The sequence below is a fragment of the Ammospiza caudacuta genome, chromosome Z (assembly GCF_027887145.1).
Source record: "Ammospiza caudacuta isolate bAmmCau1 chromosome Z, bAmmCau1.pri, whole genome shotgun sequence".
Lineage (NCBI taxonomy): Eukaryota > Metazoa > Chordata > Aves > Passeriformes > Passerellidae > Ammospiza > Ammospiza caudacuta.
This window is the reverse complement of record NC_080632.1, coordinates 24,078,963-24,094,865: the sequence shown is the minus strand read 5'-3', so window position 1 is coordinate 24,094,865 and position 15,903 is coordinate 24,078,963. Positions and strand designations below refer to the sequence as shown.

Genomic DNA, 15,903 nt, shown 5'->3' with positions numbered 1-15,903 from the left:
TGCAGATTTCTGAGACACCTCCAAGTTGAATGCAGGCATATTCTGAAGGGGTCTTGAAGTTTTGTACTTCAAATGCAAAGGTCACTTTGGGCTCAAAGGCCACAAATATTTATGATACCCCTGTAGCTGACAGGTGTGGGTTCAGTGGAATAAATGCAAACCCAGAAGGAACTGTCCTTGTCATGTCAATATGCCACATCAGAGGAAATCAGGATATCTTGTCACCATCATGTAAGAGGTTGGGAAGCATGCACTTCATACAAGATCAGATGTTCATACAGAATCAGCTCTCATTTTTGGAAGTACAGAGTTTTTCACAACTATTCTGCTATTGTCTTTCTAGGGCAAAAAGAAACCAGAAAAAGAAAGGACTGTACCATCTGTGTGTGAAACAAACTGCATCCCTCTGTTGGCTAGAATTACAAACCTGTACATGGTAGGAAACCTAGCAAATCTGCTAAATAAAAAATTCTGCTTTTTCCTCCTCAGAGCAGAGGAGGGAGAGAAGATATCAACCTAGAATTCATGATGGTCAGTCTTTCTTATACTTGGTAAGTTTGTACAAATTCTTGCCACAAATCTCCTAGAGTGATGTTCACAAACCCTCCATCCAGCACAAGAAAAAAGATCCTAAAAGGTAATTAAAAAATGAAGAGGCCAAACGGAGATTGCTCTGAACTAGCTTGTGGGACTCAAGAGTTTATCCTGTAAAAAGAATGCACTGTGAGAGGACTAACAATTAAACCACAGTATACTTCTAGGCAACTGCTCTGGAGACTCATCTTTCCACTGTGTACAGCAGTGGATGAACATGTTACCTCTTCTGAAACACAGACTGTTGACCACTTGAACTATCAGAATGTGGGTCACAATCCTTCTTTCCCTCACACTCCTAAATGAAGGACAACAAAACACTAAAAATTGAGATAAATATGTCTTATATCTTTGGGTAATATCTATATTATCCAGACTGCTTAAGATGGTCAGAATCCGACAGATTCCACCATGAAAACACAGAAAAAATCCAGTTGTGCAGTTCCTGAGGTCTTTAAACAACATGGCTTGAGAGATTTTACCAAGGAGACAGCAGAACATCACAAAACAAAACAAAACAAAACAAAGCAAAGCAAAGCAACCAAAAAAACAGTAACAACAAGAAGCAGTCTTTCATGTTTTTTTATCATCCTAGAGGTGAAACAGACATTCATGGCAACAGATAGGCATTCAGCAGTTCCCTTTCCAAATGTTTTGGTGTTTATGTCCAGTTTTCAGCCCTGATCTAGGAAACCCTGTAAGTCACTTTAGTTAATGTCACTTTCCTGAAGAACTTTATTCGTGGAGGTCATCATTTGCACTGCAGACCACTGGGGAAAGTGTTTAAGATGTCCAACAGATGCTGTGTGTCACACTAGGAAAACATTAGTGGTGAAAAATTTCAGTGGGAATATTTTGCTTCATCAAAACAAAATACATTCTCATAGAAACAATACCTGATACTAATGACCAATACTCTATTGTTCATGGCCACAAAACTCATCTTTCCTTTAACAGATTTAAAAGTAATTAAAAATTCACCAGCTATTTGTTGAGGAAATTTCTAGTGAGGAAACTTTTCCAAGGTAAGTAAATTTCACTGCTGAATTTCTTGGTGTAAATGCTATTCACACCCTTCCATTGGCACTATTTGGCTACCCCTTCATAAAACAGAAGTGCGTTTGACAGAAATTTTAAAATAGCCTGGTGCAATGAACAATTCCATGGAAATTTCACACAGGTGAAAATCTGCCTTTCCAGCAACGCAAAGAACCCTGGATTAGTAATTCCATTTGCCTGCATCATCATATGCGAGCATGTGTATGAATGAGTGTCACTCATCTGAATGGCTTCACACAGTTACTGCCATTTTGCAGATCCTCTGAAAATTGACTCCTCCACAGACTGAAGTTGAAAGAACTTGGAAGGAAAACTGCAACAGTCTAAATACCAGGCAAAGGTGTGTCTTTTGGCAAGTGATGATTAAGACCACCAAATTTTATTCCTCATCAGATTAAGTAATTTGAGGTTTTGTGTGTTAAAACAGGAAGGCTGCCTTTTTCTCCTTGGACCTACTGAAGACTTCAGTACCAATGGACTCTGTATTATCCCTACCCTTGGATTCTGTATTATCCCTACCCTCTTAATTGTATAATTTCCTGTTTATACACAATACAAATACTTCCTTCAGAATACAAATACATCATCAGAAAGGCAAGAAGATAAGTCAGATCTAAGCCAACCCTATTTCTGGGTTGTAGAGATACTCGTGTGCTCTGCTTATTTTTAGCAAAAGATGGTGGGTAAATCTGAGCCAGCACGTTTTCATTCAATCTGTCGCCGGACACTAACAGATGGTGCTTCCTCGTGCCAACCATTAATGTACGTTACACTGGCACTCAGTGTCAGGACACAAAGCCCGCCAAGTCCCTGCTTAAATCTGCTGATGCCAGGAAATTTGATAATAAACAGCTAGCCAGGGACACAGTCCCAAGTTTTTAGTCTACCTCCAAAGCAGCACAGAAGCTGTACCTCTGCAATGGTGTCCGCTGCTCTGCACCTTGTGACTATCAATACAGCAAAAGAGGGTCGTGGACCGGGGAAAAAGGGGCCTTGAGACTAGGCAGGTATGTATCTAAAGATGAAGGGAGAGCCATCTGCTTCAGGGTAATTAGCTGTGTGCTTAAATCTGGGCTTTGAGAATCCTGACAACCAGGACCTTAATGCCCAAACAGTGGAACAAATGACAATTAATATGAATCATTCTAAATATAAACATATACATATATATGTGCATATATTACCTGGCAGAATGATTCGACTGTTTAGCATTTCTCAGTGCCCCTTGAGCACTGAACATACTAAATTCACTCTCACAGGTCTACTTCCCATGGCTACTAATCCTAAATGATAAGGTCACCTGCAAAAGAAAATTCCACAGAACTCCTCTGAGGTGCTCACTCTGTTTTACAGGTCTGTTGTGTTTATTCTTTGAATACAAGCATCCAAAATTCTTCAGCTGTAAAATTCTTGTTCCTTTCCACCAGGTGCCTCAGTGCCCAGGCTTCTTTCTTGGATTGCTCGAAGCTTGGTATCCACATCTTTTGGAGAGAAATCCAGCCAGGGTTTGATGATGAGAACCAGAATGCCTCTGGTTTGGGGCAGCTAAGATGATTAACCTGAGCCTCCCACCTCTGGGGCAGCCATCCCTGGCAATGAAGACAAATAAAAGGGGTTATTCAGGGACCCAGGCAAACAGACAAGAAAAGTGCTATGCCATTAGTAAACTGTCCAATCATGTCAGTTACACTCTTCTTCCTGCTGCAGGCTCTACCCATGTCCCTGTGGAAGGCTTCCCATAAGTGCCTGGGACAAGATCAGTCATGCTGACAAGTCATGCATCTGAGTCTCAGATAAGGTTTGGCTGCAAATGAACAGCACCAGCCCACACAAAATGAAATTACAAGACAAGGAGTTATATTTTCATCATTATATTCTGGTTCCATCTTAAATATGCACATACTTACTGAGATTCTTTTTCTAAGGAAAAAAAAAAAAAACAAGCCATGAATCTGGCCAGTAGAGTAAACTGGTCTTCATAATTTTACTGACTAGAAAGCGTCAAAAGCACGGGGAAGGAATATGTGTATCTATCTATTTGCTACCTTTCCATGGCTGCATTCCTAACTCAAAGAGAGAACATATGTCCAGATTTGCACCGGACCTAAACAGAAAACTCTGGTTAAGTGTAATGCTTGCCAGTTTGTAATTCTCATCACTTCAGCTCACCTTGATAACTTCAAAAGTTTTCTCCATCTCCCCTCTACTGGCTGACCATTTAATGTATTGCTCAGATGGTCATCAGCTAAAGTACGGCTTCTCACAAACACACAACCTGGCTTAGAAACTGTTTCAGTGTTTAGTCACCAAATGTGCCCACAGACAACGGCATGTGAATATGCCCACACATATATAGAAACTGAGAGTGATAGAGTGCTTAAGACAGATCAGAAGACATAGATCTCTAGTTCAGTTCCCCCTTCTAAACAGGTGTAATCATATAAAATTGCCTAGGGCAAAATTGAGTTTAGTCTTAAAACACCTCCAAGGGTAGAGATCTCACAACCTTTCTGGGCAACCTCTTTCCACATGTTCCAGATCATCTGAAGAAGGTCAACCTGTTAGGCTACTTTCTGCAACATGAAAAAAATCTCCTCCCTGAACAGCTAAGCCTGCAGCTGAAAATGATCACCAGCTCAGTGGTCAATGTCATGTGCTCACACACTGCACTACAGCACTGTGAGGAACACACATTCTCAACACCTGTTTATATGAGGATGTACAACCCAATGGCACTGGAATACCATGGCTGTCAGCTAGCTGGAAATCTGGTAACCAAAATTCCTGGGACAAATCTGACCCTAATGCCATTTTAAAGCCTCTCTGGGACACAAACACAAATTCACACATACCTTTTCTTTCCGTCTGATGTTTTCCCACACTCTGTTACAAACCATACACTCAAAGGTGTCAATGTAATTGTCCTGGGTGATATCCTGCACTCCCCACTTGCGTTCCTTCATTGTTCTAAGCAGTCTTGGGTTGGAAATGTCCCCTTTCAGTTTCCATTGCAGATAGGACTCATATTCTTCATCATTTGTATCCAGTGTTTTGATATAGCGGGCCAGATCCCGAGGGTGTGAAAAACTGGATACCAAGATTGCACTCTTGTTACTAGGAAGCCAGTCTACAATGCTGGGAGACCCAAAGTACACTGGCACTACTCCCAACTTCAGTGGCCGCCAGAGTTTTTCAGTGATGTAATCTTCACAGATAGCATTTTCAAAAGCAAGAATGAACTTGTACTGTGCCAGTATTCTTAAAAAGTTTCCGTCATCCATGGCAGCTGGATTTCTGAGATGCTGAGGAAGGTCTCTATTATGCAAACATTCCCCATAAGAGTCTACTTCAATGTGGCACATCAGCTCACGCACGTAGCTGTCCCGGTCAGATGGGGGGTTGCAGTCAGACTGCACGTACACAAGCGGTGCAAGCCTTTTCCTCAGGCTGTTTTTCATCTGCAGAGGGATCATGAACCTCAATGACTTCAGGACTTCTACACCCTCAAGATACTGAGTGGTCAGTGGCAGGTGAGAGTGGCGGCTAAATGTCGCAGTGTGGTTGAATAAGGTGATGGTTGCTTCATGGAAGAGTTTGTAGTTGTTTTTTGGTGACTCTTCATGGAAAAGGGCCCAGTCATGATAGTCTTTACGAGGAAGAGGTAAACTGTCTGTACTGAAGTCAGTACCTAGACAAAAGTAAACAGTGTTCATCCTGCTCTTATGTATCATGTGACACTAACTGCAATGACAAAAGTCTAGTTTTAATTTAGTATCAGTGCTACAACCATCACATTTCTGACACTATAAGGCAATTATTTCAAAGAACGCAATTAATGCAAAGGCACAAGAGCATAATGACAGATAAAAATGAATTTCATAGCAGAAGAACCTAGAGAAGTGGGATCAGTAGTTAATATTAAAGTGGTTTCCTTTCATGTCATATTAGTTTAAAGGCCTCTCATTTCAAAGGATCACTAGGAATTCCATATTTTAATGCACTGAAATGAGACTAGTAAAATGTTTAATAATCCTCTGGTTCTCTAAACAGGGGAACAGATGGTATTTCCTCTGTAATGTGAAGAAAATGGTTACCATAGAACTCAATTTGGTTCTAGTAATAAAACAACTAAATGGATGCTAAAATCCTGGACGGGATTAAGAAGAAAAAAATAATTACTTCGAGTTTTTAAAAGACATCGTACTGTAGAGACTTAGGAACTATTAACTTTTCAAAGAGGAAATTAAGAGGTGCTGTATCACAACTGCCTACCAGATACATAAAGAAGTAGCTTCTGGCAGAAGACAGATCCTCAAAAGTAATGCCAATAATAGAAGAAGAATAATGTCTAAACTCTAAAAACAGTCAACTGCAGAAATTGGGAAAAGTGTGGTCGAAACCTTAGGACAAACATAGATGACTTTTCTCAAAGGCTGGTCTGTACAAAACTAAGTTGAAAGTACCAGTTCATTAATGCACTGCTTGCTCTCCCTTCATTATTACTGCCCTACACTCTCACGACCAGCCTTTCTGCAGATTATATGCAAACTTGCCCCGTTTCTGTCAAGATACTTCCTCACTGTCCTAGAACCGTATCTGTTTTCTACTTAAGAAAAGGCACTGAACATACAAAACTTTTAGCTAATATTGCCAAGCAAGACAGGTTCAAAAACTGAAAATAACACTGAAGAGCTGGTTCAGAAAATATCACAAATTCTTATCTTCAGATAAATTACCATCTGTGGCAGCCTAAACTTTGTGTAGCAAACTCCATGGATGACTGCATGTGGGACAATTGGGAATATAAGGTCTTAAACAAGTTGTGATTAAACCAACTAAGGGGGATGGCCAGTAAGCAGCAGATTCTCTGGAGGCAGAGTAATGCTTTCTCCATGCCAGCTTCCCTCTTTCACCATAAGACAGAGATGCACAGTCACAAGAGGCAGGGTCAAACAGTGGCCATATCTCTACAGGGGGCTATGGACCACAAACAACCGCAAAGCACCTCAACTCTGACCAGGAACTCTCCATTAGAAGACTGCACCTGCCTTGTACTCTTGCAGACACAAAAAATTCCCATCCCTGGGAAGGGATCTAGGTGTTTCCATGCCAATTTAAAAGTATATAACCCAGTACACTCTTTGTTTTGCAGGCCCCTACCCTCAATGAATGAAGACTGCAACCATCACTCCTATCTTGGACATCAAAATTGCAATGATCAAGAATCATCACTGGATCCATCAGGGATGGTCTTTTTCCTCTTCACTATCTAATTCCTTCTCTTTATCCCTTCCTCCTCTTTTTCTCTTTCTTGTCCTTACATATTTTCTTCATGAGATTTTTATACTTTTATAGGAAAGAATCAGAAGAGCCATATACCTCCTTTCCACTGCAATTAAATTGTTTTGAAATAAACCAGGCTCATCTATACACACCAGTCATCCAGAGTGGTTTCATTCTAATTCACCCAAGGAATCTATTAAAAGGAACCTCAGTTACCATCCTTCAGAGGTGGGTCCTTACACCATCTCACTCACACTTGTAACTTTTCCCTCTCCATTCTACAGTGGTTTGAGGTCTACCCCTGACCTCAAACCACTGATGGCAAAAAGAAGGGGGTGCCGGCAAAAGTCTTACACAGAATACTGATCTAAAAATGAAGATATGAAGAATATTTTTAAAAATGCCCAGTGGTCCTGGCAGATATATGAGCCTGCCAAAATGACTCCAAGGACAACCTTATAAAACTAATATGAGACTTCATTACTGCAGCAGAGACAGAAGCTAGCTGTCAGTAATATAAAAATCTCCTATAGAGCAAGATCCTTCAGGAACATCAGGTGGGGATGTTTAAGGCCACTAAACATTGACCTTCTGTCTTCTGCTGAGGTCCTAAGTCTCTGCACTAAAAGGATGAAAGGGTATGCCACTCAAGAAAAAATGCTATTTGGTTCTTCTGTTTTTGATTGTGTTATCTTGTTTTTGATGTGTTATTTTGTGACAGAAGAAGGTGAGGAAAACTGAAAGTTAATCAAATCCTCATGTAGAAATTCATAAAGTCTGTCTGGCTTTGAAAACACTTTGTTTTAGGTGATGCCAAGAGAAGAAACAGTGAATACCTACAATAATGAAATGCTGTGGATTGAAATCACAGCACTGCAGCTCGGTCTCTTACAAAGGTGCTCCCTCTTTCAGGTAGTGCTGCAGGGAAAAGGGGATGGAAACACAGACAAGAATGAGAGAAAGACAAAAAAGCAACACATAAAACTTACCAAACTAGGAGACAGTTAAGTCAGGCTAAGAGAAATGTAAAGAAAAATGCACTATAAAATCTCAGAATCTCAGAATCATTTATGTTGGAAAAGACCTCCAAGATTATCAAATTCAACCTTTGACAAATGACCACACTGTCAACTGGACCATGGCACTTAATTCCATGACCAGTTGTTTCTTGAACAACCCCAGGGACAGTGACTTCACTATCACCCTGGGCAATCCACTTCAATGTTTAACAACCTCTTCCATGAAAAAATTTCTCCTGATGTCCAACCTGGACGTCTCCTTGGTTCAGCTTGAGGCTGTGTCCTCTCATCCTGTCACTGGTTGCCTGGAAGAAGAGGCCAACCCTCACCTGGCTACAGCCTCTCGTCAGGGAGTTATCAAGAGTGATAAGTTTACCCCTGTGCCTCCTTTTCTCCAGGCTGAACAACCCCAGCTCCCTCAGCCATCCTCACTGAACTTCTTCTCCAGACCCTTCCCCAGCTTTGATGCCCTTCTCTGGGCATGCTCCAGCACCTCAATGTCTTTTGTGAAATAAGGGGCCCAAAACTGGACACAGTACAGATCAGAGTGCATCAGAACGACCGAATTTAATACAACATTTAATCAACCTCAGTCCAGCAAGAAGACAAAAAGGATTAAAGGGAAGATAACATCAGCATGCCCCCTACCCCATGAGACGAAGGAAATAGGGAAGCACATGATGGAATAGAAAAAAGTACCCCAAGACTAGAATTATGAGCAATTTCACTTCCTAACTATTAATTTGCAAATCTTAGATATGCAGAAGAGAAATATATATGCTGCTAGGAGAGGTTATGCATTTTAGAAGACATCTTCCATTCAGAAGTCATAGTCCAAGGACTCAGTGCTCCAGCACAGAACAGGTGGACATCCCTTCTCTCTTAGGAACAACATCCCTGAGGCCCTGACAGTTCCAGCTCATGCTGACTGAGTCACATTGACAGCTCATGATAAATACTACATTCTATGAATTATGTGACACCGAAAAGGTGGAGCTGGGAATCTCTCCCAAAAGCAGAAACAAAGTCTAGCAAGGAGATGCCACATTTCATTTCAAAAAAAAAGACAGCGACACTTGACAAAGTTATCACCTACACTGAGGGGCTCCCCAGGCCAGGACAGTGAGTCGGGACAAGCTGCATAAAAGCTGGTGTTCCTAACAAAGCAGTTGGGCTGGAAAACATTTTTTGCACAGTGCTTTTCTTAATCTTTAGATCATTCTTCTCTTGACTAGTTAACTGATCAAGTACTGGGGAAGTTATTGCATTTTTTTGGAAGGTGAAACTGTGCTCTGATCCAGCCTAAGCATGGAAATTCAGATACCTAATTTTCACTCAGCAGGCTCTTTAGAGGGAAAATCTGTAAAAGTAAAATTTGCCTTTTTGTAGACTCACAGCTCACTGCATCATGGCAGGGGGAGAGAGGGAGAGAAAGAGAGAATGAAAGAAAAACTCTCTGTTTTGGCATTGTGAGATCATTTACTGTGGTTTAAAAATAAGTAACAATTTTGCATATTTTGACACTTTCCTTTACAAAATTTATAGGCAGCATCACTATAAAAAGAAAAAAAAAATCTACAGGGAGAGTCTTACGCCCAGTATAAATTGTCTTTTAAGAATGTGAGAGTAAACTATGTCCAGAAGCCTGCTAAAAATGAAGAGCAACAATCCTTCTAATACTGAAAAAGACAAATGAAACTACTACTAGAGACCAAAACCACCAGACTTTACAGCTTTCCTGTCATGCAATCCAGCTTTCTTTGTCTTTAATTGGGTCAGCTTCTCATTCCTTTGCTGTTATTCCTTTGCTTTCATGATTAACCACCATATTATCTGATAAAGCTGACCTACTTGGAGATCTAAAAAGATCAGTGATGAAAAGTTTTCGTTTCACTGATAACAGCAAAGCTTAGGGCCCTTCTTCCCTATATTTCCAGTTCACCTGTATTCAGATTGAGTAAATGAGATTCAGTATCCTGATTTATTTTATTTCCAGACAAAATATCTGAACATACCAGTCAGAGAAAAGCATTTGAATTTATTTTTCCACCTAAAACTTATGCTTTCTTTCAAAAACAACTGTATGGGGGAAAAGAACAAAGTTGATGAAGTAAGATCTACTTTTAAATGATGCATCTTTCATGCTCTGTAGACTCACTTTACAGTGTATGTAATGGGAAGTCCCTGGCAGAGCCAAAGCGGCTCAGAAGATTGCACTAACTGCTGCTCCCTGTATGGAATCAATAGGTTTCTTTCACTACATTCCATTTAGAGTCTGCTAGTAATTTCTTGGCACTTGAGGCAGGGAAGTTGCACTGTTACCGGAGAATGCATTATTTTTAGACAAAAGACTTGCACAAGTGCAACAAAGGCCCTGCAGAGTGTCTGCTAGGGGTGACAAGCCAGAAGACTGGAAAAAGTTGGCTTGATCTCAGACTGTCTTTAAATGCTTTGGCAATGACATGAAATTATCTTTTCTTCCATGAACAGGGAGTACATGTGATTGGAAAGCAGCATGAGACAAGGCATCAGTCATACTACAGATGTACATGGTCACTCTTCAGAGTAGTTTTACAGAGCACTTGAATGGTATTCAGTATCAAACAAAGTTTAACCCGATGAGCTGCATAAATTTCCTGTTCTAAGTCATTGCCACCTAGAATACTAAATCCCTATGGGGAAAGAACTAAGGAGGAGTAAAAGTTACTTCTTTAAAAACAAATAGATTCTTACCATAGAACAGAAATGCTCTTGTCATCGGATTGTGCTGGTAGGTCTTGTTTATAGTAAAGAAGCAAACATCCTCTCCACACTGACTGAATCTCCCTGTCTCTCCAGTCAGGGGAGACCACCAGAGCAGGACAGGATAGTGATTTACATCAGACTCTGTCTTGAAGCTGCTGTAAAGTTCCTGCTTCTTAAACTGAAAAGCATGTCTCTCCCCAGGCTTCAATGTGCTGCTGTGCATACTGGAGATTACTGACACCTTATTCTCTGAATTGCCCAGTTCGGTGATAACCTTCAGGGAAAGAAACATACATATCACAACACATCACTGTCATTAGCCAGGACATCTGCTTGCAATCCAGAATTAAGGTATCAAGCACTAAGTCAGTATGTTAAGTTTCTGTCAGTCAAATGGGATGCATTTCACCGACTGCAAACATGAGGTCATACATCAGAACAGCAAAAGCTTTCATTTTAAATTGTAAGGAGAAGGCAGAAAATACATTTCTGTACAGAGACATGGCCACATCATATGTGACTTAACAACACAACTTCTGTTTTCTCCCTGGAAAATGCATAGGGCAGAAAACAGCCCTTCAATAGCTAGGTTTCTTCTGAAAATTAGCTGTTAAAAAACCCATTACAGCCTTGTCCCCCAGCCTAAGGAGTTCAAACACGTGAAAAGAGGAGGCAATGCTGGATAGAGGCAAGACAACACGGCATGGTATGTTGCAACATTGCTGAGAAACTCCTCCGGGAGCTAAGGATATATACAAGAAAAGTATTCTCTGGGTTGTGTCATTTCCAGAGTCAGCTAACACCACAAGGCCAACGCTGCTAACAGAGTAACTACTGGTGAAGCACTGACTAGTATGGAAAATGTCTGTCGCCTCTCTAATGTGACAGAATTGTCTCCTGCTTTGACAGCAATCTCAAATATACCCCACCCCCTTGCCCCTGTACCTGGAGTGTCAGCACAAGGAAAAAGGCAGCTGCAAAGCAGAAGCAAGATGCCCAAAGTATCTTCCTCCTCATCCTAATCATGCTGCACTACCAGGCCTGCCAAAGCAGTTACATCTAGGCATTAGGAAGGTCAGCTCATCCAAAGTCTTCACTCTTTGCTGCCGGGCTTTCCCACTTCATCCTTATTGCTCTTCATGGTGACTACTGCTGAAAAAGAGTAGAGCATCAACACAGACAGCTGCTTCAAAGCTCAGTGGTTAGTTCCATGTCTACCCATAGCCTTCTGTGGATGCCAGAGCCACATTTGCAGCCAGGTATCCAGAAAGCAGCCTGCCCAAGACAGCACTCTTGCTCACAAAGGCCCAGGCACATACTCTCCCTGTAGACATCCTGGACATCCTCTCATCCTTGTAGTCAGTGTAAGGAATGCTGATGGCACTGGCTCAGTAGAGTGCGAGGGCCACTGCTTTCATGAGTTTCAGATGTCAAGCTGTGCTGCTTTTCAGCAGACTCACAAACAGGGAAGCAACGAAAGACTTTCCTTCTCTGAGCAATCTCTGAAAATGCTCCTGGAAAGGCACACAACTACCTGGCCTTGGACTTACTACACTTCAGTCTTCTGTGACTTCTCTTCACAAACATAAAGAAAGCTCATGGAATATGCTCTGTGTCCAATGCATAGAGAAAGTAGCCACACGATACACACACAAATCCAGTTAAATTTTAAAAGTTCCCCTTTCTGAGTAATCTGCACCTGTGTTGGTCTGCCTCTCTTCAAATAATTTTCCCTTCCCCAGTGCTTTTTTTGGCTTTCAGAGAACGCTACTGTTTTCTTGCATGATGGATGTTTCTGCAAAAAAATCCCAACTCGTGGCAGCAGGAGAAGTTGTAAAATTCCAGCCACATCTTGAAAAATAAAAATAAAGGATGGTAGAAAGATAGGACTGCAGCACTTCACACAGAGATGTAAAGTTTGAAAATGGGGGTGTTCTGAAAATTCAGAGATATGACAATGAAATTTATGCTCGTTTTCCTGCCAGCTTTCCCCCCATCTTAATCCCAATCACAAAGTTCTAAAGCCCTGACAAAGAGGGATGGGTCCCAAACCTACTTCCTGCTGTTGTACTATCAGGGTGGTGCTGACAGTTAGAGGATAAAAAATATTCTTTTTCTGCTCTTCCTGGCACATGAGTTCATCCCTTTCCCTCAAACATCAGAAAGGCCTCTTTAGCAAAAACTGACATGAAACCCTGCTGTGCAATTCTGCTCTGCACAGGCCAGCTGCTTTTGAAGGTCTGTGTGGGTGTGAAAGTGCATGGCTGCCAGTTAAGTGCTTCTCTGATCAGGAGGATTCTCCATAAAGCCTCTGCACCTTCTGTGCCTCTGCAGTACAGCCAAAAAGCGGCACCAGGAGGGGAAGGGGATGAATTCTGCCCACTGCTGTGTTGGCACACCTGGAGCTGGACAAGATTTTTAACACCACATATCTTACCAGGCCAGTGCATGGCAAAAAGCAAGATTCTGATGATCCACTGAACACTGTCCTAACTCCTGCCGTGCTAAAAGAGTAGCAGTAATTGTCACATTTTCAGGTTCTAGAGGGGGAACTGACCATAGCATGGGTGTACTCCACCTATTAACCCAGGGTACCACTGAGCCACTTCATTTTTGCATCTGCGGTCCCCAACATGCAATACTTCTGCCCAGCACTGCGGCGCGCACTTGGCCTGGGCCGCGCAAGGAAAGCTCGGTCCCGTCCCAGCGCCACTGGCAAGGATGACCTTGCAAAGCTTTCCCACCTCTGCCAGGCTGAGCGGCGGCCCTGAGGACTTGAGGGAAGAAGGATAAATCACCACCCCAGGCTGCCCTGCGGGAGCAGCAGCTCTCTGCAAATGCTTCCAAACTTCCTGCCAGCTCTGGCCCCTGCCTCTCCTTCCAGCTCTGTGTCCCCGCAATTCTATGGGCTCAGCATCCCAGCCGGGGTTTTTCCCGCTCCCCGAAACGCTGCCCCTTCCGTTGCCGAAGCTCTGCGCATCCCGCAGCCCCGGCCCTGCTCCCGCCGTGGCTCGGGCATCCTCCGGCCGGGGGCCCGCCGCCGTACTCACCCCGAGAAACTCGCTCTCGCCTCACCGCCACCGTCTCCCTCTGGCCGGGTCTGAGGGGGTTTGGGGTGTTTTGCTGCTTTTTTTTTAACTTTCAGCTAGTGCACCCACTTGGAGGGCGGAGGGGCGGCGGGCGCGGGGCGGGGGCGGTGCAGATGCCGCCTCCCTCCGCCCAGCCGCGGGGGCGGGGAAGGGGTCGGCTCTGCCCCGGGCCCCTGGGGCCTGCCCGGGGAACGCGGAGGAGCGATCGCCATGAGAGCGCCGTCACTTCCACGCCACCCGACTGGTCCTCTGCAAACCCTCACTGCAAGACCTCACCCAGTTCCCAAAAATAAATCCGCCCCGACACTGATTCCTATAGCTGTTTGCATAATAGCGCGCTTTGCGGTTTTGTGGTTTTTTTTGTTTTTTTTTTTTTTTACAACAGTGCTGGCGCTATCCTGACGGAGCTGGGAAGCCCCGAGGAGCTGGGAGAGCCGGCCCGCGCTCGCCGAGGGCAGGGCGCATCCCTCGTCCCTCTGGAGCGGGGCTGCGGCAGCGCCCCGCAGCTGAGACCCTGCCGTGCTTCCAGCCTTGCGGGGCATCCCTGCCGGGCCGTGCCTGCCGACCAGGGAACGGTCCTCTCTGCCCGCTCGGGGCTTCCTGAAGCAGGGAAACACTTGGTGCACCTCTTACTCTTTACAGCAGATGTTTACCCCAAAAGCCTGGTTCTGCAAGGTCAGCTCAGTACTTACCCACCAGATACAGACTTAGGAACCACCCGTTCTTGTATATGTCATTCACATATTGCATACATACACATTTGTATTAACATAGAAATACCTGATACCTATACGCTTCTCCATAAGTGTTATAAATGGACTCAAAAGGAGTGAGATTTCCAATTTGAATTTATTAATTCATTGCATACAGCATAAGCAAAAGATTCAGCGCTGGGCGACAGGGGAGTCTCCGCTCCACCAACTGCCGCACCCTTATCCCCCAGTGACCCCCTTTTTAAGTCTTTTGTGCTTCCGGACTGACATGTCACTTTGAAGTACTCTGCGCTTGCGCCCGTTGTTGCTAGGGGGTCTTCTTCTGCCTCCTGGTGGTCGAGGATGAAGATCTTGGTAGTCTTCCTCGGCTATGTCTTTTGACCTAATTCTATATTTGGTAGGCTCTTCCCCTATAAAGTGTGCTAAGATCTTATGATTACCACGCGCTTGTGCAAGCTAAACAAGTTATGCAAGCACATTGTGCAAGCTAGGCAAGTTAAACCAACGATTGACCACATCTTATATTCCTGAGGTTTTTTGTGTAACGAACAAGAGGTTTTATCTGTTTCGATAAGCACTTATACAGAAACACTTGAAAGTGAGGCATCTGCTGTTTCTAACCCAGACATGGCAGGCAGGGGTGGTTGCAAGGGGCTGAGTACCTGAGGGAGTGGAGGGAAGCAGAATTCCAGAGGAGACAGAGGGGACACCTGCGACTCAGCTGAAATGCATGACTGATAAAAGCTGTAGAAATTTTATGCACACAGCTCATCTCCTTACTCTGGGTGTGTAATGCTGGCAGCCTTCCTGAGAGAATCAGAAGGGCACCCAGCAGGCAACTCGAATCCAGCCCTCTGCAGCAGTGTCCATGCTGGCTCTGCTCCCTTTCCACTACAGCTATTCTTGCCAGTAGCCCCTTTGGAGCAACACCCACCTCTTACTGCACCAGAGAGCCCTGAGCTCTCTCTGAACTACCAGTCTCCTCCTAAGATGAAAACTAACAAGCGACACTACAATGCTGGGACATAGAGATTTACTTATACGCCAGTCTTTGTTTAGAGATTAATCCCAGCTCTTGTCCTATTTGTCTCTTCCTCCCAAAGGTTTTAGCTGTTGGAGTCATATTTTTAAGTAGAAGCTTTCAGGCTGGGTTTTAATATTATCTTTGAAGCTGAATATTATCTTGAAGCATTTATAGATATTCGACGTGAACATGAAGGATCTCAACTCACTTTTAGTCATGAGGAATACAGCAAGAATCTACAAGTATTATTTTGCAAAGCAGATTCACATGAAAGCAGAAGTCTGTGAGGACTGAGGCTAGCATGGAACAATGAGTGTGTAGTTCAGTAAATTAAATTGAGTGGTTGGAAATGGATCGGAGACCTGGTATGTTTTATG

General features: G+C 43.3%; 1 protein-coding gene across 1 annotated transcript; it reads right to left on the bottom strand.

The window, feature by feature from the left end:
* Positions 1-1,214: 1,214 nt before the first annotated feature.
* Positions 1,215-13,773, bottom strand: FUT10 (fucosyltransferase 10). Its single transcript, XM_058823951.1, has 5 exons — positions 13,751-13,773; positions 11,646-11,849; positions 10,689-10,974; positions 4,506-5,341; positions 1,215-3,242 (listed from the first exon to the last, which is right to left on the bottom strand). The coding sequence occupies exons 2-5, from the start codon at positions 11,724-11,726 to the stop codon at positions 3,018-3,020; spliced, it is 1,428 nt and encodes a 475-aa protein (XP_058679934.1). The 5' UTR covers positions 11,727-11,849; positions 13,751-13,773; the 3' UTR covers positions 1,215-3,017.
* Between the last annotated feature and the right edge of the window lie 2,130 nt (positions 13,774-15,903).